The following is a 27,647-nucleotide window of genomic DNA, read 5'->3' on the forward strand; positions in this document are numbered from 1 at the left end:
TTTTTATTTGAATAGGTGCACACGGCCACACTGTTAACTATCCATCTCCGTTTTTGCTCTCGCTCTAATCAAATTGTGATTCTTTGCGATAGAACGAGATGACAGGGGCATGACATGACTGGCAATGGGCAGATAACACTGTTGCCGATAGTACATTGATATCCTATGCACAGATTGAAAGCTCATTTTTAACAAAAATCGAGAAAGAGTTAAACTACACTACACCTCACTACAGTTCAGGTAGACCTAACCACTCTTTCCCTTAGGGCCCTATCTCATTAGGACAGCATGGTGGCGCGCTTTTTTGTATGGAGTTTTGACGGATTCGATTTTCGATTCGATCAAAAAGTGCGTTTTGTCTAGGAGGGCAGGTCAGCCCCCCTAGACAAAACGCACTTTTTGATCGAATCGCAAATCGAATCCGTCAAAACTCCATACAAAAAAGGGGCTTTTCGACCACTTTTCGACTGGTTTGCGATTATAATTTGCACTTTGTCTAGACCCACAGGCGTCCACCATAGTGTCAAGATAATTAGAGCTCTAAGTTATGATGATATTTGATATAAAATAATGATTATGATGGTATATCCTGCCTGGTGGCATGGTGGATCTTGTTTTGCTCCTACCTACCTCCTCCTCCTCGTAGCGTCAGTCGCCGTACATACGAACAAAAGACAAGGAACGGACTTTTTGCTTTAGCTTTAGCTTTAACAAATAAGATATCAACGCGAACGGTATAAGGGGGATGAAATTGTACTATTACCAGAAAAATGTGTAGTCTAAAAAGTGTCCAACAGGCAGCATACATATCAAATCTCAAGCTATAAGGCCCAGGTAAATTAAATTATTTCATCTCCAAAACATATAGCTTTAGAAGTAGGGTTAACCCTTAATTTGATTTTGTTCACTGGGATACAACACCTAACACGTCACATAATACCTACACAGACACAATTTTTTTATCTCTATCGTATGTTTATCAATATTATGTTATATGTTATGTATGTATTGTATAAGTATTTGGTTTATGTAAAAAGTTATTTTATTCCTTTTATGCATGAAATGCAATTTTGCAACAGCAAGATTGAACATGCATGAATGAGGCATTTAAAGGCTCCATAAGAGCATTTGACGATTTGTAAGAACTAATTCAATTAGTGTATCCAAATAAAGATAATTTTCATTTTGAACTTTTCTTAAAGAAACTTACCCAGATAGGCATAATTTCAGACAGCTAGAAATGCTAGAATAAACCTAGGCCTAATCACATTCATAACTGTCAATAGGGTAGGAGAAATATTTGATTAAAACAATAGAATCAAATCATTATTTTCATGTTGACTTTTTACAAGTATGATATTGAAAAATAATAGTAAGTATTATAAATATGAGAAGCAAATTATCACCAGACAGATCACTCTCCTCCTCTCAACGCTAAAACCAAATGAAGAACTGAACCACCCTGGACTTTGTAGTCTTGTGCAGTCTTTTCATCGTTCCTGCAACAAAAATGAGCATTTTATATCACAATGCACAGTACACATCAATTAATTAAAGTTATACCTATAGGTACCTACTTTCATTTAAAGTTTGTTCCTGTACAAGTTAACAAACTTGTCTATCAAAAAGATCAGATCCTGATCTTGTCCTTTCATCTGTAACTTTTTCATGGATTATAAATTGGACATTTTTAGCTAAGTAAAGGTAGATTTGTCATTAAAATAAATGATCAACATCAACAAGTAACACTCTCGTAATAATCCATGACTCAGAACCATGATCAGTCTCCTACGCATCAACCGGATTATTCATTTATTGATTACATGATGAAAAAATAATAAACAAAGGCATGGAAGACCAAGTGACTTACATTTGTTTTCCTGAGAATATAAGACGTTGTTGTTGGGGTGGAATGCCTTCTTTTTCTTCAACTCTTTCTTTAATTCTTTCCACTTTATCTGTGGGCTCTATGTCTATTTCAATCTCCTTCCCGGTAAGAGTCTGCAAAACACGAGGCCATAGAATTTACAAAATGCTTTTACATAAAATTTCAAATGCTAATAACGATTCTTACCTTCACTTTGATCAACATTTTAAATTGAGTTTAAAAAGAACTGCCTGTTTAATACTTATTTATTATAATCTGCAGTAAACTATTTTGCAGATATCGGTAAAAATTGTTAGGAAATGCAGTAAGTAATTTTTCGGCTATCTCGACTCTCATCTGTGATCTCGACAATGACATTTACTTTTGATTTGACGTAATTGACAGGTGAACAGACTGCCCCACAGAACACAGTACCACACAGTACTATTTGCGTTTAGTTAATGTAAAATCATTACTTTTGTTCATACTGTGTGCGGTTACCTTAAGTGTAAAGTCACAAATGTTGTCACAAATTGACACTAACCAAAGCCGTAAAATATCTTTAAAAAAAAACAAATTGACAACTGAACTGACATTATTGACCATTATTGACATTGACATAAGACCTGGTGTTTGTTTTGTTGTGTGGAATCACATTCACAGTGGAATTGTGCCACATTTCTTTTTATAATTACACAACATAATTTGCTCTAAATATGGCTAAAGTGTCCCAGATATTTTCCAACATAGAAAAAATTACACTTGAAGGTAAGAAATGCTTTGCTTTATAACCTCCAAAATTATCAATTTTTGCTGAGTTTTTCTTAAATATTCACATGTTTATTATTACAGTTATTTAATTTTGATAGTCTTATGCTGCACATAGTTTTACTGAGTTTATATTTGTTATCTCCACCAAACAATAAAATGGAAGTTTGAAACTAGGATATATTCTAATGGGTTTATTATTTATTAAATTTGCGTGCATCATTTACTATTCAGTAACTATATCTTATGTATTAACATAAGATATAATTATGTAGATTTTATTTTAATGTTCTAAGTTAAGAATTTATGAAATTAACATATATTTAAGTACTACCTGTACTTTACTTTTTTCTGTATTGTGTCTTTTACTGTGTCAATAAACCTTTTCTATTCTATTCTACCTTGACTAAATAATTATTTATAAATAACAATTAAGTAGATTTATATTTTTTTATATTTCTAGATGGTCAAAAACAATTTATGTCGTCCTATGTTATAGAAGATACTGTAAATGAGATTGATCCTTATAACAATTGCTACAAAACGCAAAAAGCTTTCCTGACCAAAATAATAAAAGAAATAGATGATCTCTCTACTGAAATCAATAATGATCCCACAATTTTAATAAGTGTCAAGAATCAAAAACTGCTAAGAACTTGTTATCAACTAATAACATCAATAGGTTTTTCCCAATGTTTGATACCTGGAGTAGGTATAAATCTTTCAAAAAGATGTTCTACTGCTAAAGTATTGACTTCTGTAAAATTCTCAGATGAACAAAAATATGAAATGCTCACTGAATGCACAGACTTCTTCACAAGAAGTTATACCATTCCAGTACTGAAAAAAATTATATTGACACTCCATTTATCAGATTACTTAGCAGCCCTTATACAATTGTCATTTGCCCCCCTGAAAAAGCCTGGGAGTTATGGTGATTTTGTCATGACCCAAGAATTATATGAGAAACTTTCAAAAGATAGAGAAAAGTATATGCAGACCTATGAATACTTAGTTGCAAATAGTTTCCAACCAATTCTAATGAAGGAGCTTTTAGTGCTCCAAAGTGTCAGGGAACCATCACCACCAATGTTTGTGAAAAGAGTAGTTGCAAAGGAAATGAGCAGGAGATTGTTAGCACCTGGGGGGCTTCTAAGCTTAATCAGATGTTTCATGGAGACCTATGACATTGACACTGGATTTGACTGGAAGAAAATTGATATGATTTGCAAGATTGTGTCAACAAAACATGGAACAGATTCAAATGTTGCTTATTTAAATAACATTTGCACTCAACTTTCACAAATACTTACTTTCAACAACACTCATTACTTAACTACAGCAATAGCCTGTATTTTAAGCGTTAATGAAAAGTTTCCTGAAACAGAACCTGTAAAAGAGTTGATCAAAGAAGTTTTCCATGTCTTTGTTTACAATGACTTGGTTTCTAAATCAAACCTACCTGGTACCATGTTGCTAACACCACAAGAAGTTGACCATAAGGTTAACATTTTAAATGCCTGTCTCTGTGCATCGAAAATTGATTGTCCTCCATCTCTTGTAATGCCTAATTTTCATGTTTTGTTTTTACTTGGAATGAATTGTTCTAAAAACGAAGAATTGAAAATCAAGCTGAAAGATATTTTGCTCAAATGTTTCGAACTTTTTAATAAAGAACAAATTGTGATGTTATTTAAAGACATCTTGTTTGGAAAAGACAAATCGAAATTACCCTTTAAGATTGAGGAATATGATGCAGGGATAGCCATAAAGTGTATTTCAACTGATATTGACTACCCAAAAGAAGATGCTTTCCAGTACTTTTTGAATTTACTGAAACTGTCCCCTGATAATAATTTCGTTCAAACTATTTTCGAAATATCTTTATCGGCACTTATTGATCTTGATGCCAAGAGAAAAAGAGTAGGAACTAAAGGCGCAATATCATCGGAAGGTGAACCAACAATTTTTAATGAAATCGATGAACAATATATTACGGTGCTACAGCTCCTATCAGAATTATCAACATCGCCCAAGATACTCTCTTCTGTGAACAACAACCCATCAACAGTACTCAATTTTGTTGAACACTTCATTATGAATAACCAAAAGCATTCCCATGAAGAATGTGTTACAATTGCCTTAGTATTGTTAAACACAATATTATCAAACTCTAAACAAACAGGGAATTTGAAAAAGAGATTTGAAAAATTGATACCTTTGCTAAAATCAATCTCAGCAGATGATTCTTCTATGAACACTGTACTATGTAAAGAAGCTTTATCTTTGATTATGTCTGAAAAGACGAGTCAGGATCAAGCTACGGAATTCCAAAAAGCTATTTCGGACGCATTTGACAGTCTACTGCCTGTTAGAGCTCATGGAATGATAGCCTTGACTAAACTAATTGATAGCAAAGACCTAGAAACAATATCGAAAAAGCACTACGTTTTCTGTTTGTTCCAGGTAAGCTTTGATTAAGTTCTTGTGTATGTATGTTATCTATGCAGTTCCTTATAAGAAACTAATTCCCTGTATATTTTTCAGGAATATCTAAAAGACCCTGATTCGTATATCTATTTGGCGGCTGTTAATGGTATAGCTTCCCTTGGCACATACTGCCCTGAAGATGTTTTACATGTTCTGTGTAAAGAATTTCTCGAGATATCAATAAATGACCAGGATGTTGCAACAAAAACTGATCAAAATAAAATTGCTGAGCTTAGAATGAAAATTGGCGATATTATCGTAAAGGTCACAAGAAGACTTGGTAAGTGGAATATGCAGACTAGTTAATGCTAATGGACCAACCTTTTTCTGAACTATTTTCAAACAACTTTTTTGTTTATTGCAGGTGAATTGGCTATAGTCCATAAGACCATCCTGTTGAACACAGTGTTGTGTGCATGCAGAGATGAAGATCCCCTAATAAGAACCTCTGCATTATCTAATTTAGCAGAAATTTGTCTTGTGCTTCATTACAAAATCGGCTCTATCATTTATGAGGTAAGGACTTATGTTACTTGTTTATTTATTATTATTGAATTATTAACTAATAATAACGCAATTGCCATTTATCTTTATTCATTTGTTTAATTGTTTACAGGTACTCTTATGTATTTGGTCCATCCTAGAAACGGATAAGGCAATAGAGTGCAGAAGGGCGGCTGTGATGGTCATATCGAGTCTTATCAAAGGTTTGGGCAAAGAAGTCTTAATACAGCTGAAAGATAATTTACTCCCAATCTACAGAACTTTAAAAGACTTGTACAACAACAATGACGAAGACTCAGTTCTGCGTCTTCACGCACAGATAGCTATAGAGGAATTAAATTATATTGTCAAAGATTTTATATTTCCTGACCTAAAGATGGAAAAAGAAATATTTGTTTTAGACAAACCCAATGAGATATTCAAATAAAATACGGTAATATACTTTAACATATATTTCATTTTAATCACACATTTTACACCCTAAAATAATTATGAATAAACATCCATACTAATAAAAATATCGACTTACAAACTAAATAATTTAAAGAATCATAAAATTATTTTGTTATTAACATATGATTAAATGTTTATTTGAACATTTCTATTAGTATGGTGTTACAAGTCCATCGTATGGCAATTATAGCATTATTACGTAAATAAGTGTCATTGTGCAAAAATGTACTGGCCACATGCATCGCTAAGTAACCTATTTTTTTAAACTTTCAATAGACCGCACTCCAATGTGTATTCACTTGCCATCAAATTAACACGCGATTAATCCACGTGACCGATTGTGAATTTTGTGCACGGTATCATACCGTAAAATTAATGCGATATAACGTGATACCTCGTTAAAGAACGAGTCATTCACGCTTCTGAGGTATTGTCACACTCATTTGTTTTCTTCACTGGATCTTCCGACTTCTCGGATAGAGTTATTGAATATACTGAGCTTTGGTCTGAGAACCTATCTCGGTTCCGCCTTCCGAAAATACTGCTTCGGGAAAGGGACGATGCTGTTGCAATAGATATGTTGTCCCGATCGGCTTGCGGCACCATCTTCCAAATCAGTAGAGCAACGCCGCCAAATGCAGCTACCACCAAAAACATCACTAGTGTTATTTCTCCAAAGACACCTGAAAATACAAAAATATAAATTCCTCTTATATCAAGTCAAGTTAGTAGAGAGTTAAGAAGTCATACAAACTTGGCTGGGTATCCTCTTTCCGTGCTTCAAGCCTTGCAGGCTGTAGTTCGTTATAATCTAAATCCTGCGTGTCGTATGGCTCGACAGATCCCAAATGAGGCTTCACCTGATGGAGGACATCTCCAGGGTTAGCTTTAGGTAAGTTTATTCCGGCTCTGACAGTCAAAGTCTCTGGCTTATAAGTGCACAGGACTAGGAATCTGAAGCAAAAGGATAAAACTTCGCAGAGTTAATAAAACAAAGAGCAGTTGTAATTAGTTGGTATCAGAACGAAATAAACCTTCTGAATTCATCAAATTGATCCCCCGTCAGTAAGTAGTTCCCTGAAACTTCAGGGTGCTTCGAATTAAATTTTGAGTATACTCAAAGAAGATGATTTGTTGTGATGACTTTAAAGTTACCTTCTGGTGCTGTGCGTGAGTATCGGCAGATTCTCTTGGACGATGACGTAAGTAGCAACAGTCGTGTCGTTGACTTCGGAGCCACACTCGTCGTGGTGTATGCGGAGGATATAGGCATCCTGCGCACTATTGGGGTTGCCCTGCAGCGAGCAGCGCTCGGGCCCGCCATCCGCGGCCTCTACTGCGATGCGCCCACCGAAGTTGGGTCCTGTCGAGACTTCGACTTCGCTGGCGTGAGGCAGACACTGCGTGGCTCGAGCTGAAACTGGAAGTTTTCAAGGTTAGTGCTGCTGAAATAATTTGCGTCTATTGAGATTTCAGATAAATTATCCAGCTTTTCCGAGAATTTGGTCAGCCCACCATGGCAGTTTTTGGAAGCTTGGGTAGACCCAAAGCTATTCATACTCGTTTATTGCGTTTGCATCTGTTATAATATGTATCTGTTCCATAATAAAAGTGCGTTAAGAAGTTTAAAAGACTCAGGAAAATCTTCAGGAAGTTGTGTACCAACTGTAGTGTAATACTTACATCCTTTAGTGGGCACTATAATAATTTTGGAGCCGATGGACTGCGGATCAGCTAGGTCTCTAGCGTCGCGGCGCACCGGGCGCACCTCAAAGGAGTAGGTGGTAGCCATGCGCAGGCCCGTGATGCGAGCGCTGTAGGTGCGCGCGCGCCGCGGCGCTGGCGGCTGGCCTGTCGACGCCTCTGAGACAGGTCGCGAAGACTTGTCCTCTTCTAAGTTGTCTACTGCCTGCAAATGTTAAAGTCAGTCAAATGTTACTCAATCCTCGGTAAACCTAAGCTATTTTCATTACACTTGTTCAACCGAATTTCCAACTGTATCACAGCCAACAGGGCATAGAAAAGCTTTGCAATAATGACAGTTCAAAAGTTTATAATTAATACGAGTCGAGTGCCACCGTAATCACATTTAAGTAGACATTCTTATAGATACCGGATTTTAAAAACCTGGATGTATGCAAGCGATAAGATGCAGATGTTATAACGACATCCAATTAGAGCAACCTACACTACATGGCTGGAACATTACAGTGCGCTTACGCATGGCTGTTCGGAAGGAAACATTTATCTTGATCAGAGCACGCTTGATGGATGAGCACAGCGCCAACGTAACTGCATTCATGTTTAGTCGCCATCTCCCTGCCACGCCTCGCTCGTAGTAAACGCCGCGATTATTTCCCGTTTCCAAGTGCGAACTCATTATGTGACTCTCAGACATGTCTCTGTATGTTACAAGTGCAATGCCAGATACTTTAACAACAATGTTTTATGCTAGTGTCCTATTTAAAATTCATTATGCATTACATGTATTGCAGAAAACTAGTTCTACGAAGGGACGATTATATTCTAACTTCTTATTGCTTCTACCTTCATATCATTATACTTAATCACTATCATTAGGAATAATATCGGGTTGAACCATGTAAGTTCCATTAAACTTATTATCCTTTTAGTTAGGTACATCATTAAGTCAGAGCGCTTCACGAGCAATAGAAATCATGTCTAAATATGGAAAAATTACAGATTAATAATTTACTCGACTAAAAAATATTAATTAAGCTCTGATGAGATTGGATTCGTCATTTTTCGAATGGCAGTCGACAAACCTAGTTAGGTACTTTTAAATGAAGTGCTTATACTCGTAATGTGTTTGTAACTTCATTTTTACAAAAGTTTGACATTATTTTCGAGATGATCTCTAGTCTTTTATGGTTTATAATAGCAATATCATTACCTTTGTCCTACACCGGTACTGGCCCCACGCTTGCAGCTCGCAGTAGTGGACTTGGAAGGCCAGCAGCTTGGGGCTGGACTCGTCGTTCTTGCCGTACTCCCAGCGCAGGCGCACGTCCCGGAAGTCTGGCTCGCCGATCAGGTGCAGCACCTCTAACAAACGAGACCGTAACATTAGACGTATCTCAGATAAAGCGGTTGTCCCAGTAACTAAATACAGAGTGAGGCGATATAGATAGGCCTCCGAGAAAAGTAATTACGATAAACTAGAATCTTCAAAGGCTAATTTCAGGTTAAATTAAGTAATGATTTGGTAGTTAGGATAGCTGCGTCCAGGTTTGTCCAGAGTAATACCATCAGGACGATAGGCAGGTGGTGAGGAGTGGCAATCCGCAAACTCAGGCGACTGATCTTAGCTAAGACTAAAGGCTGGGTTACACCATCTAACTTTGACAAACTTCAAAAATCTGTCAAACTCCATACAAAAAACACCGGATAACGTTATAGTTACGGTCAAAGTTAGGTGGTGCAACTGAGCCTAAGGGTTTAAGGTCAAAAATAAGATGATGGATTCCACATTTATGAATATTATTGGCTCAGTTAAACTTTGCTAGGCTAACGGTACATTATGGCCGCCTGGCATATAGGTCGAGGCGGCTTGCGGTGCAGCAGGATGTACGATCGTGTTCGAACACCCTGTATAGCGGTTAATTATTACACTGGCCCGCCCTCTGTTTCCTTGGGCTAGACCTAGACGAGGACACGCCTGGGTGCGTATGCGTAAGCAGTGCAGCGGTCCGGCCCGTGCCATTAACCCAATGACTTGTTCACTGAGCCGATCGCGTTATTGATAACTATAGCGCATAACTGAAACCAGATCCCTTTGCCTTATAGATCTTCTCAGATCAAGTGTCGTTGATATCTCATAAGAGGGTGAGGATTCCTTGCTGGTCAAAGAAATCGTAACGTAAATAAACTTCATATCGAGATTCGAGACATGTATCATTTTTAAATAGAAAACAAAAAACTGCCAATAATTACTACTATTTTGAGGACTTAAGTGTTTTTAATAGAAGAAAATATTTTTATTTTCTTCTTGCTTAGCGCATCCATGGCTCTACAGCCTTACCACTTGTACCCTCAGGCATAGATTACTGAATGTTTACCTCAGGCTCCAACAACCTACCCGGCACTCGTTTGACAGTAACTAATACCCCTTAACTTCAATGAAGTGCTCGACTACACAAAGTTGCTACAATATTTTACAGCTAATCTGTGTTTAACAATCGATGCTAAACACAAGTAACTAGGAAACTTACAGTTAGATACTTGAACAGTAAAAGCATTGTTGTTAGCCATAATATTTAGAGCCAGCAATGTATTTCAGAACAAGAGATCTCGTAGGGAAAAGCATTTCTAATTCTCAAGTCCCAAAAATATCAGCCAGTGTCAATAAAATTTAGTTGGTTGAAAATAGTGGTGGTGTCCATAATTACAAGTACAACGTATTTTTTATAACTGGTACGGATTTGGCATATTTGCCTCTATCATTTCGTGAATGTGGCACGCTGGTGCATTCTCGTAAATTACAGTGATGACAGTGCAAGTTTGCACCAATTTCGTGGTCTGTTCGAAAGTTGTTTGGGTCTAACAATTCGAAAGNGTTAGGATAGCTGCGTCCAGGTTTGTCCAGAGTAATACCATCAGGACGATAGGCAGGTGGTGAGGAGTGGCAATCCGCAAACTCAGGCGACTGATCTTAGCTAAGACTAAAGGCTGGGTTACACCATCTAACTTTGTCAAACTTCAAAAATCTGTCAAACTCCATACAAATAACACCGGATAACGTTATAGTTACGGTCAAAGTTAGGTGGTGCAACTGAGCCGAAGGGTTTAAGGTCAAAAATAAGATGATTGATTCCACATTTATGAATATTATTGGCTCAGTTAAACTTTGCTAGGCTAACGGTACATTATGGCCGCCTGGCATATAGGTCGAGGCGGCTTGCGGTGCAGCAGGATGTACGATCGTGTTCGAACACCCTGTATAGCGGTTAATTATTACACTGGCCCGCCCTCTGTTTCCTTGGGCTAGACCTAGACGAGGACACGCCTGGGTGCGTATGCGTAAGCAGTGCAGCGGTCCGGCCCGTGCCATTAACCCAATGACTTGTTCACTGAGCCGATCGCGTTGTTATTGATAACTATAGCGCATAACTGAAACCAGATCCCTTTGCCTTATAGATCTTCTCAGATCAAGTGTCGTTGATATCTCATAAGAGGGTGAGGATTCCTTGCTGGTCAAAGAAATCGTAACGTAAATAAACTTCATATCGAGATTCGAGACATGTATCATTTTTAAATAGAAAACAAAAAACTGCCAATAATTACTACTATTTTGAGGACTTAAGTGTTTTTAATAGAAGAAAATATTTTTATTTTCTTCTTGCTTAGCGCATCCATGGCTCTACAGCCTTACCACTTGTACCCTCAGGCATAGATTACTGAATGTTTACCTCAGGCTCCAACAACCTACCCGGCACTCGTTTGACAGTAACTAATACCCCTTAACTTCAATGAAGTGCTCGACTACACAAAGTTGCTACAATATTTTACAGCTAATCTGTGTTTAACAATCGATGCTAAACACAAGTAACTAGGAAACTTACAGTTAGATACTTGAACAGTAAAAGCATTGTTGTTAGCCATAATATTTAGAGCCAGCAATGTATTTCAGAACAAGAGATCTCGTAGGGAAAAGCATTTCTAATTCTCAAGTCCCAAAAATATCAGCCAGTGTCAATAAAATTTAGTTGGTTGAAAATAGTGGTGGTGTCCATAATTACAAGTACAACGTATTTTTTATAACTGGTACGGATTTGGCATATTTGCCTCTATCATTTCGTGAATGTGGCACGCTGGTGCATTCTCGTAAATTACAGTGATGACAGTGCAAGTTTGCACCAATTTCGTGGTCTGTTCGAAAGTTGTTTGGGTCTAACAATTCGAAAGGCTTTGTGTATTTGGGAATGAATGGCTTCAACGCATTTCCGCGATTCAATCGTGTTCTACGGATTTCTCTGCGTTTAAGCTTTCCTGTTCTACGTGAAAACAATCACATTTCCAATATTACCATGAAAACCTTCAATTTAAAATAATCTGTATCATTTTGGCGGTAGACCTATCTATACGGATGTAACCTTGAGCAGTGGCCTTCTAAATGTTATTTGATGCTTATTACAGGCTTTCGTAATGTTCAAATTAGGTACTTATATTCACTAATGAACGAGTTCCTATCAGTAGGATAGGTACCTATTGTTATTTTTTATAGCACGTGCTAACTCTCATCATAATCATCAACACAGAATATAATGGACGTAACATTCCCCTTCTCTCAGACCATTGTTGATTTTCACTGGTTGTTCCTAAGTTACCATTTTCTCATAAAACAATATTTTATTTACCTACTTTTTATTATCAGATTTTTCCTTCCCAAGACTTTCCAAAAGTTGTGATCAAAATACTTCCATTTGCTTCATCAACTGCTTAGGTACATCTGAAAATTTATTGAACTCGTTGATAGTTGTGCAAAGCCCAAATACATATACCTAAGCATTAGTTTTGTAACAATGCATTGGCGACGTTAGACATAATAATATCGCGTTCATCACAGCGATCACCATGACGGATGCGACGCATGACCCGCCGACTGGACCATAACGACCATTGTCGACATCCATTCACCTACTGCTATAGGTTACTATAATAATGTACATACCACCTATACCAGTGAGTCAGTACCAGTATGTTTTACACGAATTGTAAAACTGAAGGTCTCCTTTAATTTCTGAAACGATTTCACGTAGAGATGATTGATCCAATATCACTAGGGTTTCTGATTTCTCGACTTATTTTTTTTCTCGAGTTTCGAGAATTCTCGAGGCCAAAGTCTCGAGTTTTCTCGGGTCTCGAATCTTTTAATAAAAAACTGCTGAAATCGGTTGAAATTTAATAAAAACACGGGGTTTTTTTTAATCTAATATACCTACTTTTATGCACAACAATCAATATTAGAATTTAGTACCGCTTATTTTGGTAAGGAAACAAACAAAAAATAAAATCTTCTTTCATATTTAATATTTACTAATAATCATAACAAAAGTCATTAAGTCGCGTGTATTTTAAGAATAAATAACAATAAAAATCTGGAGCTACAAATGAATCACTTGTTTTCTAAATAACACAAGTCCAAATAGCAAATATACGATAAATAGTTTTTTTTATGAAAAAAAAAAACTTTTTCATAAATTTTTAAATTTGTCATAGATAACGACTTGAATAAACTTTACGAGGAGGCACGAGTACCTAACCTAACGTCTGTTAGGTAAGGTAACCTTCTACTTAACAAATTTTTCAGTCTTTAAATCAGTCAGAGTTAAACATACAAATATTATACTCGTTGGTGAACATTATTACTTAGTTTCGATTGAGATCATTACTTGCAAATCAAATCAGTTAAAAAAGGAAAGACTAGGCCAGTCTAAAAGCAACGTTGACCTATTAAATAATTAAAAACTTACTTTTGTCTAAGAAAATAAGCTTTCAAGAATATAAAATCGGAACTCGAGAATTCTCGAGCTCCGGTAATTTTTTTCTCGTCTCGAATGAAGCCAAATTTCTCGAGTTTTCTCGAGTTCGAGAAAGCTCGAGCAGAAACCCTAAATATCACTGATATAACGTAGTGATCAGTGTTTGCTCTGTCGTGCAAATAGATATTCTTCCAGCTACTTGACGTTCTTTCTTTATGATAGATCTAATGATGTTTTATGCCTTAATAAAATGTATTTATTTCAGTTAAATAATTGGCTTTTTCATTATAAATAAACAATGCGTTATTGTGCATCCAGTTAGCCACTGGCGCCTGTCGCATTCAAAATCAAAATCAAAATCAAAAAATATTTATTCAGTTTAGACCACAAGTGGCACTTATGAACGNTATTCAGATGAATACTCATTGTTCTGTGTAATGTTGTTATTATTTACTTTCATAATACATATAATAAAATTCATTCATAGTCAATTATACGCATGGGTACGCGCACGTCCGCGAGTCGCTGATTGTTTTACGCCGCGACGACGTGGCGTGGCGCGGGCGCAGAGGGATTCGATATCGATCAAAGCGTAGGGTAACTGCGCTAGTTTTCGTCCAATTAGCGGAGTTGCCAACTTTGTGATGCGAAATGAATATCTTAAAATACCCTTACTCATATGTATCATATGTCGTTTTAGTCCTTATATAGTCTACTTTACGTTAATATTATATGACAATAAGTAAATACAACGGGTTTTTTTATAAAAAATATTTTATGCAAAAGAGCCGATTTCACTAGTTTTCGTCCAAAAAAATCAGTTTTCGTCTTAGTGTATGCTAGTTTTCGACCACTGTGTAGAAAAAAGGGTGCAGTTGAATTATTAATTTAAAACCAATTCTACAATACAGTAACAATGGATTGTGGTATATCATTTGAAAGGTAATTTTGTTAGCTTTCAAATGATATCAAAAAGATTTAAATAAGTTTCTTACGTAAATTTAGGAAAAAATATTGCAATAGGTCGAAGGATAAATGGACGAAAACTAATCTACAGGAATAGCTAATTTTAATTTTAGTCCACCCCAGAGCTTGTTCATGGAGTCATGGACGAAAATACAACAACGTTTAAAGCTGTTTTTTGTTTTCGTCCACATCTTTTTAACGGTTTTTATGGGTATAACATTGTTAAAAAGTGGACGTAAACTAAAATGTTTAATGTAATAGNTGTGCGTGTACTATGTGTGTATGTGAGCGTTACGTACGTAGGTTAAGTACAGCGATTTTAACACCAGGCTGTCAATTAGTAGGCTCAAAAATTTGACAGAGAGGGTTCTCTATTTCCTATGTATTACTTTTCTCTATGGAGAACAGCCCCTAAGAATAAATAAATAACACAAAAAACACGTCTTGATAAGTTTGTTGTACTTGTCATACTCTCTAATCTGTGGTACTTGTACACACACAGTTCGCCTGTCAAACAACAAAATCCCTGTCTCATCTGTGGTAGTGGCACAGAGCCCCGATTACGGTAATTTTTAACGTCAACAATCCAGACACGCTTCTCGATTCTGCGATACGATTGGTCGTTCAACAGCGCACGTCAGCTGTTTTGACCAATCGTATTGCAGAATGAGAAACGCATCAGAAACGCGTCTGGATTGTAGACGTTAAAAGTTACCGTAATCGGGGCTCAGATATGGTGGGCATAGAGAAAAGTAATACATAGGAAACATGCAGAGAGCAGAAATAACAGGAGTAGCAGCGCGCGTTTATTTCCATACAAAAAAATTTCGCCATTTCCTGAGGGGGACGAGGTAATGACATTTGTGTAACAGCTGATGGCGCTGAGACACTATCGATATTTTTGTCGATGAGAATCATTGCTCTATGGTTCATAGTCTATGGCTCGTTTAAAAAAATGATATGAATTAATTTATTATCCTATGGGAGATTCAACATTTCAGATCTCTATTTAAAGGAAAATACGCAAAAGTTTGGCATTTCTTCCCTAGCACGAATACGAATTGTGAAAGTTAAGAGTTATATGAAAAAAACTAAAAAGTCATTTATATAGGCTCTTAAAAAGCACTTTTACACGTCCCAGTATTAACCCTACCACCATTACCCTACACTACCCATGAAATAGGTACCTAATATTCTTATATACCAAACATGACCCACGGCCACACTCCCTTGGCAAAGGGGATCGACTATCAGCCTTAGGCCCGGTTTCCACCAAAGCAGAGCGGTACGGAGACGAGAGATGTACGACGAAGCTGGCAGGCTATTTCCACCAAAGCGGAGCGGAGAAGAGCGCAGCGGTGCTGAGACGAGAGGAGATGCGTGAGCTGTGCGTAGCTGTTAGCTGTCAGTCTATTGCTATCTATGAAATACCGCACTGCTCCGCACAACTCCACACCGCTCCGCTCTTCTCCGCACCGCAAGGCAGCGTCAAATTCTATAGAAAATCAAGTGCACCTGATTCTTCTCCTCTTGATTCATTTCCATCGAAGCGGAGGGGAGTGAAGATGTGCAAATAAGGGAATCTGATTGGATTCAAAAAACTTCTCTGCTCCACTCCGCCTTAGTGTAAACCGGGCCTTAGAGGATGAACAGGAGGTGGCATTTTGAGCATTCATGCTCTTTCAATATTCTTTATTACTTTAGCGTATGTGAAGGTACATAGAAGGTTAGTTCAATGTCGAAATTCAACTTTCAAAGATGGTACGGAACTCTGTTTTAATTTTCTTTTGTTCGGTTTATACGTAAAATTATTTACAGGAGAGAAGTAAATCTTTCTAACAATACAATCACCAAGTCGATGTCGATATCGATATTTCATATTGTGCTGTACCACACTAAAATTTCCGCTGGGTGGCCAGCGTATTGAAATAAAAATGTACACACTTTTGACTGACCATAATATGTAAAATAATGAAACAGGCAAATTCCACGAACATAATTAATTGTATTATTACAAACGTTTGGATATAGGATTTATTTACATTAATTAATTAATATATTGGCCAAAGCTGTTATTGGCATTCATACACACTAAACTTCTTTAAGTAAGATTTTCATATAATTACTTTGTATGTAATGTTGTTGGTATGCCTCATTAGATAAATAAATAAATAAATTTTCCAGACTGGCAAAAAAGGAAAGTGAGAAAAACTGAAAAACTTAATTTCAATTTTTATTTACAGAGCAAGAAACTATTAAAAGCCTTGTTTCGAAGGTTAACAAAAATATTCCTACACATTTTTATTATAATAAGTACTTACATTATACACATGACTTGAACAGATAGAGAAAAATGGTGAAAAATACAAATATTATTTATTATTATAGTATATAATAAGATCCAGATATTGCGAGTAGTTGGATCTTTTGGAAATCTGTAAAATAGCGGGAACTTACTTAACACGTTTATTATGTCAGGGTAAATGTGATAAATTGAAAATTATTAATAATCGCCGGTTATTATGAATAATTCCCGACAGTCGAGGTAAAAGTAATAAATGAATTTACATTTATCAGTGATTATTAATAATGTATTAATACTAACAAATATCATAAAAGAGAACACCTATTGGCAGTATCAAATTGTTTGCATAGAATTTCGATTATATTGTTACACAATTAGGAATTTTTGCTTTCCAGTCATTCCAGTGGCAACACTTCTAGAAATTTAGTTTTTTGCAAATTTAGTGTATTAATTAATGTGAAATAAATAAAATAATATTTACCGATGGAATGTAATGTTGTCCTTTTCAAGATTTGATGTTTCAGATCTCTTCTTACAATTAAAAACACTGCAATTCACCATTTTTATCGCAGCACGTTACTCTTCAATAGTGACATTTGGAATATGTCATTGGTGGCGCTGCAACTAGTTTTTATAAACTGAGTGAACCACTGAGCCCCGATTACGGTAACTTTTATAACGTCTACAATCCAGACGCGTTTCTGATTCTGCGATACGATTGGTCAAAACAGCTGACGTACGCTGTTGAACGACCAATCGTATCGCAGAATCGAGAAGCGTGTCTGGATTGTAGACGTTAAAAGTTACCGTAATCGGGGTGCTGGTCTACTTACATTGCTAGAGGGGATTGCCTGTCAGTTCCACTCCTGTTATTTCTGCTCTCTGGAAACATGTGACGGTGCAGAGATTTTATAAGTTGTGGATAGAGAAAACAAAAAAATATGGCGTTTAGCGTTGATGATGGAGCTACAACCCGCTAAAGTTAATCCCCACTCCACCCACTGTTTTTTTGATTTGACTCGGCTAATTTCCGCGCAGTGTAAAAGCGCCTTAAATCCAATACGGGGAACCATATTCCCACTTGGCTAGGTGAGACATTTTATTCTCCTGAACGACAATTCCTAGAACAGATACCAACCGCAGAGAAAAACAATCTTGAATATATTTTTCAACTGATAAATGTCAACATTTGTTGTACAAAAGTTGTATAGTTCCAAAAATTAAATATAGATGACCCATGCTGAACTGTACCACCAAACTCAATGACAGGGGGGCGCTACTATCGTTCAACTATATGGTTTGCAACATGGCAAAAATCTGAACCAGCGATTCGGTATTGACGGTGGCGCCCCACTGTCAATGTCATCGACAGGACAGTCCAGTATAGATGACCCACGCTGAACTGTCCCACCAAACTCAATGACACGGGGGCGCTACCATCGTTCAACTATATGGTTTCCAACATGGCAAAAATCGGAACCAGCGTTCCGGTATTGACGGTGGCGCCCCACTGTCAATGTCATCGATAGGACAGTCCTGTGGGTCTAGACAAAGTGCAAATTATAATCGCAAACCAGTCGAAAAGTGGTCGAAAAGCCCCTTTTTTGTATGGAGTTTTGACGGATTCGATTTTCGATTCGATCAAAAAGTGCGTTTTGTCTAGGGGGGCNATAATTATATTTATCTATTGTCAATAAACATTTATTTTTTAAATAATTGTTAATGTCAATTACATGGAATTTGCATTTTAATGGGCATACGATGTTGTTCAGTGCATACTTTGACGGGACCTTTCGCCGTTGTTATAACAGTAACCACATTTGGGTTTACGCGATGTTATGCTTTCTGTTCGCTTAATAAATAATTTATGACGAATATGTTGGGCACTAGTCATTGTGGCGGGCGAGCGACGCGAAACGGGCCGAACAATAAAGTGTTTCACGCGTCGGTCGCGCTCTTCCTGCCGAGTGCTGACCCGCGTACTTTATGGACACGTATAATCTCACTGTGGATGCTTAATGCCTATACCACACGGCAGTAGCTGGTTCATGGACAGAGGGCATCTATGTGACCCCCAGACGTGTTGCATCTACTTCGTAACGGTATAAAACTTATCGGATTAAGCCTTTACTTTAACTGCTCTTTTTCTTAATCTACCCAGGTTATGTAGACCAACCAAGCTCAAGGTAGGTATCTCAACTTCTCAACTTTAGAACGACGTTTACTGAAAAATCTATCAAAATAAATAAATTAAGTTAATCATAGTAAGTGCATAACTGAAGTGAGAGTGGAGGTAATACAGTTCCACTGTAGGATTTACTTTTATATTCAGATGAATACTCATTGTTCTGTGTAATGTTGTTATTATTTACTTTCATAATACATATAATAAAATTCATTCATAGTCAATTATACGCATGGGTACGCGCACGTCCGCGAGTCGCTGATTGTTTTACGCCGCGACGACGTGGCGTGGCGCGGGCGCAGAGGGATTCGATATCGATCAAAGCGTACTCGGCCATCCGAACGAAGATTTAAATCATCTTATTACCACTCAAATATTGAAAAATATTTGAGAACGACAAGCCGCAAAGAACTCTATTAGGACGTCTATTGGAATTTGGATGCATCTACGAGTAGGTATTACCTACTATTAATTGCAATCGAAAAGATCTTGATCTCTTAGGCCGCATCGCAAGATAGACACATCACACACAATGCTTATCCTATCCTTAGTTTAATCTTTCTCAAACAAATTTTGATCTCTTCTTATTATTGTGTCGTAGAGTGATAAGTCGTCTATTCTTACTTGATAAGTGGCGCGTTTCAGTGAACGGTACCTCTAGTAGGAAAAACTTTCGAGTTCGTTTCGTTGCGTATTCAAAGTGTCATCGAAAAATTTTGTATGAAAAATTAAACAGCGCCCCCTAGGGCGGCTATAATATAGGGGGCGCTGTTTAATTTTTCATACAAAATTTTTCGATGACACTTTGAATACGCAACGAAACGAACTCGAAAGTTTTTCCTACTAGAGGTACNTCAGTGAACGGATCGAAATGTTTTCTTCAGAAGCGTGAAGTAAGTAGGTAAATATTTTTAGTGAACGCCTGGAATGTGAAAGTGATGTGTGTTTTTTCTGCCCGTAACTACTTTTAATTATCTTTATGCTTAAATATTGTAACTGTCTATCCATTAATTGAAATGTGCCAGCAAATTCCAATTTAGATAAGTATTTTTTTACCATTGTCAAGGCGAAGTGTCTGGATCAAAGAAATAAAAGAATATTTTTACTTTTTCAGTTTGATTTAAACTTAAAATAATATTAACTCACGTTCAAGAGTGGTTTCAAACCTATGATTTGACTAGTAATAGTGCCTATTTATAAATACATTTTTTCCCAACAACACGCTAAAATTTAATACGCGTGTCTTAAGTTCGGAAAAATCTCCAAATAAATTAATTCTTTTGTTACCAGAGCGTGTAATAAGTAGCATCGTTTTTGCCGCAGTCAATTAAAACTGACCTACTGCCCGCGCGTGTCGCCGACGAGACGATACTATATCGGGACACTAAGAAGGTGCAAAAAAATTTTCATCTATCACTCCCCTTACAAAACCTAGCGACAGAGATGAATGTGTATCCAACTTGTTTTAACATAATGAGTAAACCTCAAACAAAATACTACCTACGGATAACTTCGTCACAATAATACCAATCAAAAATAAATGATAAAGGAATGAGAACAGCTGAAAAGATTAAGGTGTCAATTACCTACCTAACTGTAACTTGAATTAATAGTTAGAGATAAGTACGCGGCGAGTACGAGGAGCTTAAGCTACTAATAGTCACTTTAATTGCTTTTACTACTATGAAAAGCACACTGTAATTGACATTAGGCTCTTTTAACCAAGAAGATTATTATATTTAGTACAGATTACGAGTATTTACTTAGAAGTCAGAGCATAATAACAGAGTAAAAAAATACTCTCATTAAGTTACGTAATTTATAGGTACTAAAATGCTATAACAACCATTTGTCGTGTTGAATTATGTAATTAATAAGATGCGATGGCGATTCGATTCTTTTTGAATTCTACTTTACTTGTTTATAACTGTTATTGTTATAAATAAGAGAGTAGAAAAAAGTGCCGTCAATTTCTTACTGCGTTGTTGTGCTTGTTCATTGTGCTATTTAGTAGAGACGCAAGCACAGCGGGGTGCTGCCATTTGACTTTGAAGAATGACACCTACGATCAAACTTTACCGTGTTAAATTCGTTAGAAAATAATATGAATACGGACTAAAATGTTATAAGACCATAAAATAACTCTACACCTACGAACGACATACGACTACGTACAGGCGAATTACTTAGGTAGAGCTAGAGAATCGATCCAGTCGACCTCTCCTTTTAGGACATATTGTATTCTATTTAATATTCTTGTAAACAAAAGTCTGTAATCTTCCAATTTGACATTATTTATTATTGATATAAAGCTAAAATTTGTATTTCTTATAAATAGGTACATACATAAGTATGTTACTAAATTCCCTAAGATTATTAATACGGAGCATAATGAGTGCATGCAATGAGTTTGATCATTAACGTAAATGGGAGCGATATTAATGCTTGCTGCTATAAAAGATCAATACAGGACTAAGACAGTGTAAACCACTGTATTACCAGCAGGTTTTATTGTAGCCGATTATGCGCTGCAGCAGTGCAACAACTAGGTATAACGGCTGCAGCAATCGGCAATAATGTAATAACCATTACACAGTTGTGCAACAGGAAGATAGTAACAGGATTACTGCACAGATAAATTAATGGAAAACCATCTGTTGGTAGTTACAAGATACGGAATTTGTAATCTGTTTTCGTGTAGTGGATAATAAAGTTAGTATTCAAGTTTTTATTGCAAACTAGCTTTCCGCCCGCGGCTTCGCCCGCGTCGAATTTTGTCTGTCACAGAAAAACAATATCGCGCGCGTATTTGCTCACCGTTTAGACCTACCCTGGACTACGACAAACATTTTAATACCAATATCAGCTCAATCGGCCCAGCCGTTCTCGAGTTTTAATCAGACTAACGAACATCAATTCATTTTATTTATATAGATATGTATATTATTAAGCAGGTAAAAGATGTTTTCCAGTAGGTACGTACTACAACACCGGACGTGCCAAGACATCAAATAAATACCCAAAGTACATACCTAAACCCAAAATAAATAAGTTAATACCTCTAGATCCTACAGTCACGATACCAAAAAAGAATATAATAACGCCGAGTCAGCTAAACAAAATAGCTGCGGATAGCCTGAAACCAAGTGTGGGTAGACTCTTAAATGGCAGACTTAAATATGGCCACAGGTCCGTTACCCGAAAACAAAAACGGCAAAAGGCAAGAATATAGGGAAATCGGTAGTGATATTACTGCTAGGTGGGTGTTAGATGCGATTTTGGTATGATAAAGTTTCTGCAGAAAGCTCGGTAGCGGGTCGCCGACCCGAGCTCGGGGCAGGACTCCGACCGGCGCCCGCGCCGACCTACTTCGCGACACGACACCTACCGGATCTAACGTGGTACCTATCGCTTAGGTTGATCTGCCTGCCACGACGATAGCAACATTGCAACTACCTGTAATGCACGTTAAAAACAGATAATAAATAATGCCATGCAAGTCTACTCCTAAAATAGACTCTACCCACTTTATTTGCTGTCTCGGTTCTCATGTTGTTTTATCTGCTAATGACGGAAGTGCGGTTGATCTTGCAAATTAGCTTATACCTCTAAATACCTGACCTCTCCAATGCTCGGGTACTGTACTGACGGCGATTCGAGAATAGCATAATTTCTTTCTTGGTAGAGCACTTTCACTTTTATAATAAATCTTCCGTTTCAAAGTGTCCAAATCAGCTGTAGATCATCTTCATCAGTGACGGAAATATAATCAATTTTTATAGTTATATCTACTGGCTGATAAAAATGTAGACATTATTAAATATGGTATATGAACGCGTCGTGAATGGAGATCAATCCATCATCTTATTAATGAAACAGGCAAAGTTAAGATTTTTAATAGTGCTAAGATTTTTGACAGTATTCTCCAATGATAACCTTATCTAAAATGCAATTATGATCAGTTAATTATCGCCTCGTCTAGCCAAACCTGTTCAGTGAAAGCAAATTTCACACATGGCCCATTTAGCACGTAACAAGAGCAAATCGAGCACGCGTTTTGGCGTGACATCTTGTGCATCTTCCGCTCATTAGTTGAGTGCGATTTATGAAGCACTTTGTTTAGAGAAAATATCGATGAGGTTGTCAGAGCGGTTATTAGAGCGACTAAGCCGAAGCGGGATAAGCGAGACCATGGCTACCGTTAGTGTACGTACAAGCTAATGCCGACCGCGAATGTTGCACCGGTGATGACAAGTTCAGTATGGACATGCGATGTGAATAAAACAAAAAAGGGTACCTACCGAATATTCTTGAGATGTAACTCTACTAAGGTACTTAATTATTATAATGTAACGTCTCTTGACTTGACAAGCAGGCGTGTTTCAAATTGATTCATCCGCGGCAAACGACTCTATTATAGGTAGTAATAACACATGTCAAGAAGTCATTATTTAACCATGAACGCGCGCTTCACTCCTTATATTACAGAAATGGTGTACTAACGACATAGTCTGCATGCATGGAGACGTTTTTGCTGTCGTTTGCTGTAGACATCATGGGTAATCCATCAACTAGGTAGTGGAACGTTATAGTAAAGTTAACCGTAACATGTCTATGATTTAGCCTTGTTTTCTACCTGGGGCAATCGGAGCCCTTGTTATGTGCCTAGTACCTATACGTGACTCTACATCTACACCAATCTACACCAGTTTTATTCAACGTCGTAGCTCCGGTCCTGGAATCTAACGACATGTAGCTAGGATCGTAACAATAACGCTCAGTGTTACATGTTCAAATAGTGCCCAAAAGTAAAAGAAACAACCTCGCTCGTTACGAATCTATAGCCTCCGACGACGACCTAGATACAAACTGTTTTACAATTTGGTAACGATCAAACCGAATCCATGTCATGTAAACAATGAAAATAATACAGATCTTTGATATCGACGACAACATGAATAGATCTAGGTAATGTTGTATCGGTACCGATTGTTCCGCTGTGCAGTTAATTTGACCGAAGCTATCTCAGCGATTGGCGAGATAAGCTCTGCAGATGGGCTTGCGTTCCCGCTGCGGTTACGATCCGTGACACAGATAACGTAAGTTTAACGTTTCCTGGCAGCCTTAAATATGTCACAGACTCGAAGTATGTTCTATTGAGCATGCTAATGATGCCATTTATTCCTCGAGTATAGTGAATATTATGTAAAGAGCGCTATAGAGCACGTAATTGGTCTGCTCAAGAATAGAGGGATGCGCGTGACGACCGCGCTGATGTGGATTACGAGAGCCGTTAGGGTTATGGCAGTGAATGCGGCGATGTGGGAAAAGTGTGAAATATTGATAGTTTGCGGTAACCGAGCATTGTTGGGGCCGGACGGCTGCGTACCGCGCGAGCGTGCGACAGATTCCACGGCTCCCGTTACTAATGCATTTATTTTGCCTTTGAATACGTAAGTGCTCCGCGGCTCGAACATTGCATACAGCCATGGAACGCATGGTTCGTTTAAGAAAGTACATTATGTATGCCATAAATAAACACCCGAAGACTCTACCTATAGCATGAACCCAAAGGATCATTTATATTCAGTTAACCATCCATAATTAACATCGTAATCGAATATCTAAGTAATTCGCAGGTAATTGAAACTTAAAATAATGTTATGTAGACCATCCCTACCACAGAATTATAAATTATTTTCTACAATTACAAAGAAACAACTCAATTTACGTAGTTAGCGTAACAATATTGTCCATTGATTAATTAGATTTTCATTTCATAATTTTGCGAAAGTGAGTCTTTTTCAATTATTCTTCTACGAGTATAAAAACAAGCATAAAAGCAATCTTTTCGGAAATCAAGCGATGTTACGCACGCGCCCATGACGTCTTCATCGGCTGTTTCAATCAAAGTGCTTTTTTTAAATTCAGAGAATGGACCTCGAAAAAGTTTAAGTAGAGTAGGAAAGTGTTGAAACGAGAATGCAATTAAAACTAAATATCAGTATGCATTTATGTACACATGCACGCGAGTGTACTTATTTTCAAGTCGTTTGGTGCCAAACGTGAGTTTTGAAAGAGCTATTAACTTTATTGTTCTAAAATTTTACGTTATTTTGGAAACTTTTACGTTTGACCAAGTTTAGGTGCATGAGACGTGACTTTTTCATAGATGTTTGAAATAAAACGTTAGCTATTTATGTGGGCTAAGAGGACAGTAACAAAGATTTAACCATAACTTACTACTAAATTACTAAGTTTGATAATAGTATGATCATGTTCTCACTTATGGTATGTGAGTATACCTAACTTAATTAAACTTAATTAAACATTAATTATCTTTCGGCTGAAACTAACGAAACATTAATTAGGTAGGTACAATTTTTATCATTTTGTGTGCTTATGTCACCCAGTCATTCTCATAAAAAAATAATAATATTGCTCTACATTATTACCTTACAACAATTTAGGTGTGTGATCTTGTAAATCAAAATTATTAAACCCCTTCTTTATAAACGAAGATACTACTAAATATTTTTAATAGTTACTTTTAGTAATAAAATATAAAGAAAAATATTTTTAAAACATAAATAGTATTTTTAACTATTACATCAATAGAATGTTTTTTAAACTTTTGATTTNTTGCCTTCGCAGCCATTTTGCAGGAATCTAATTAGACTTTCAATTAAAGGGGCAACGTTGGACGGTGATTTGAGATTACACTGAGAAAAAACATTAATCAAGGTCATTATAAGGCTAGATAAATTTGTTGTTGAGTCTTCTTTAGGTTGGTTATTGATAGCACATCCATCCCTTGGGGAAGGGAAAGAGTAGTCACGGATTAAATTATTATGGGCTACCTTATCATAGCCTTTTGAATGTGAAGGAGAGGGACGAGGTGGAAGGAAGACAGTCTTTTTGTAAGAACTTGAGGTTGACTTTGAGGAACCAGAATTAGTATTATAGTAAGGCATATTTTTAATAGGTGTACTTTGTTTTACAGGACTAGAGGACAGAGCGTCTGCGTAGGACTTGGAGACTGGAGGGTGGAGCTTGGATGCCTCTGCATACGAGATGGAATTTTCAGCCATATAAGCCTTGATTTTCTTTTGGCGGACAAATTCTGGGCATGACTTACTAGTTGCATAGTGGAAACCAGAACAAAGACAGCAGGAGGCTTGGTCTTCATGGATGGAGCAAGAATCACCAATGTGGGCTTGCCCACATTTAAAACAGCGGGGCTGGGACCTACATTGGGCCTTAGTATGACCAAATCGGCAACAATTAAAACATTGAATTGTAGGGAAAATGTACAATTCCACTGACAAAGCATTATAGCATACAAAAACTCGTTTAGGTAAAGATTGTCCGTCAAATGTTACTACGACTGATTGGGATGGTTTCCAAGAAACTGTACCATTAATATAAGACTTAAAATTCAATCTGCGAACTTTTATTATTTTGCCACCACCTAATGGAACTGTCATGTTTTCTACGACTTCCTCAGGGGACCATTCTGCTGGAACTCCTCGAACTAGTCCCATCCTAGTAACGTTAAATGTGGGGATAAAAGCCTTATAATCATTGGAGTCCAGTTTAGGATGACTCATAAATGAATTAGCTTGAGAGAAATCTGAAAATGAGACTGAACATTTGTTTCGTCCAATTCTCTTTACACTTCCATCAATAATGTTGTGAAAGTTATGTCTCTTTAGAAAGTTCCCAAAAGTCACCGGATGCAAATAAACGTTGTCACTGGGAGACGATTGATTGCGTTGGACATGGACAATGTATGGAGCCGTATCAGAGTCATTGTAGAATTTCCGTCCAATAGTGGCGGGAGCAGAGCCCGAATTTGGCAAATCCTGGTCAATTGGAGTGGGAGTAGGAGGATCTACTGAAGGAGTTTTATCATCAGCGTTACTCGTACGACCATCAACCTTTTTCTTTTCCTGTCCATGAAGTTTTCTTTTCTTGTGGCTACGTTTGAGAGCGGGGGGAGCAGTAAATGAATTTTCGGAATCTGTATCATTAGTTACCGTCACATAAAAACTTTTGATTTGATTTTATTATATCTTTTAAAAAAAGAAAAAATGCTTACCATCGTCTGAATCCATTTCAGAGATCGGGGATACGGTTGTTATTCGGAAAATAACTCCAATTACGAATAAATTCGCGCGGCAAATCATCATGCCCTAGTTCCGTTACAAGTAATTTGCATTCGGGTTGAAATATTTTTTAAAGTCACCGTTATTTTCAAAATATATTTTTGCGATAGTTTTCGCGGCGAGCCGACGCGCCCTCGAGAACAGCGACGTGCGCGGGCGCCACTCGGTTGCTGAACGACTAACTAACCGATACGCCCGTCGCGAACGGAGACAACGCTTTTGGACAGGCACAGTTATTATGCGGCCTCCGTTCGCTGTTGGAAGGATTTTGTAGGAATTCAATATAACACGAATAAGCCCGTAGAAGTACGAGTCATAACTATACTTAATAATAAAGAGATCCANTCAAAAGAGATCCTAACAGAATAGAAATAGTTTTCAGTAACTCATTATTATGTCCTGAAAAACATTTCGAAATTATCCGCTACTCTTGTTGGTA

The 27,647-nt window shown here is 37.1% G+C and overlaps 3 protein-coding genes and 1 long non-coding RNA gene across 5 annotated transcripts; 2 read left to right on the forward strand and 2 right to left on the reverse strand.

Annotated features, from left to right (window-relative positions):
- Positions 1–640: 640 nt before the first annotated feature.
- Tango6 (transport and golgi organization 6) lies at positions 641–6,076 on the forward strand. 2 transcript variants are annotated; one of them, XM_028314372.1, is made up of 5 exons: positions 641–834; positions 3,099–5,101; positions 5,183–5,405; positions 5,490–5,641; positions 5,742–6,076. In XM_028314372.1, the coding sequence occupies exons 2-5, from the start codon at positions 3,116–3,118 to the stop codon at positions 6,054–6,056; spliced, it is 2,676 nt and encodes an 891-aa protein (XP_028170173.1). In that variant the 5' UTR covers positions 641–834; positions 3,099–3,115; the 3' UTR covers positions 6,057–6,076. The 2 variants fall into 2 exon arrangements, with proteins under 2 accessions (XP_028170173.1, XP_028170171.1); XM_028314370.1 differs by lacking the exon at positions 641–834 and adding an exon at positions 2,473–2,635.
- Positions 1,319–2,218, reverse strand: Nedd8 (Nedd8 ubiquitin like modifier). Its single transcript, XM_028314373.1, has 3 exons — positions 2,075–2,218; positions 1,871–2,001; positions 1,319–1,499 (listed from the first exon to the last, which is right to left on the reverse strand). Exons 1-3 carry the CDS (start codon positions 2,090–2,092, stop codon positions 1,415–1,417), a joined length of 234 nt encoding a protein of 77 aa, XP_028170174.1. The 5' UTR covers positions 2,093–2,218; the 3' UTR covers positions 1,319–1,414.
- A 127-nt stretch (positions 6,077–6,203) lies between the features above and the next one.
- Positions 6,204–27,400, reverse strand: LOC114359852 (uncharacterized). The gene is made up of 6 exons (XM_028314374.1): positions 27,142–27,400; positions 8,997–9,148; positions 7,766–7,991; positions 7,238–7,502; positions 6,837–7,036; positions 6,204–6,765 (listed from the first exon to the last, which is right to left on the reverse strand). Exons 1-6 carry the CDS (start codon positions 27,230–27,232, stop codon positions 6,497–6,499), a joined length of 1,203 nt encoding a protein of 400 aa, XP_028170175.1. The 5' UTR covers positions 27,233–27,400; the 3' UTR covers positions 6,204–6,496.
- LOC114359853 (uncharacterized) lies at positions 25,689–26,482 on the forward strand. Its single transcript, XR_003656454.1, has 2 exons — positions 25,689–25,960; positions 26,044–26,482. It is a non-coding gene; the product is annotated as an uncharacterized LOC114359853 (long non-coding RNA).
- Positions 27,401–27,647: the final 247 nt, after the last annotated feature.

This window comes from Ostrinia furnacalis, unplaced genomic scaffold, assembly GCF_004193835.3.
Source record: "Ostrinia furnacalis isolate ACB-3 unplaced genomic scaffold, ASM419383v2 OfSCF4672, whole genome shotgun sequence".
NCBI lineage: Eukaryota > Metazoa > Arthropoda > Insecta > Lepidoptera > Crambidae > Ostrinia > Ostrinia furnacalis.

Coding starts and splice junctions, on each gene's coding strand:
- Nedd8 (XM_028314373.1), bottom strand. Junction 1,500..1,870: donor ATATTCTCAGGAAAACAAAT/GTAAGTCACTTG, acceptor TTTTTGTTGCAG/GAACGATGAAAAGACTGCAC.
- Tango6 (XM_028314370.1), top strand. CDS start 2,584: ATGGCTAAAGTGTCCCAGATATTTTCCAACATAGAAAAAATTACACTT. Junction 2,636..3,098: donor AGAAAAAATTACACTTGAAG/GTAAGAAATGCT, acceptor TTATATTTCTAG/ATGGTCAAAAACAATTTATG. Junction 5,102..5,182: donor ACGTTTTCTGTTTGTTCCAG/GTAAGCTTTGAT, acceptor TATATTTTTCAG/GAATATCTAAAAGACCCTGA.
- LOC114359852 (XM_028314374.1), bottom strand. CDS start 27,232: ATGATGATTTGCCGCGCGAATTTATTCGTAATTGGAGTTATTTTCCGA. Junction 7,503..7,765: donor TATAGTGCCCACTAAAGGAT/GTAAGTATTACA, acceptor GAAAACTTCCAG/TTTCAGCTCGAGCCACGCAG. Junction 6,766..6,836: donor GAAAGAGGATACCCAGCCAA/GTTTGTATGACT, acceptor TTGTATTTTCAG/GTGTCTTTGGAGAAATAACA.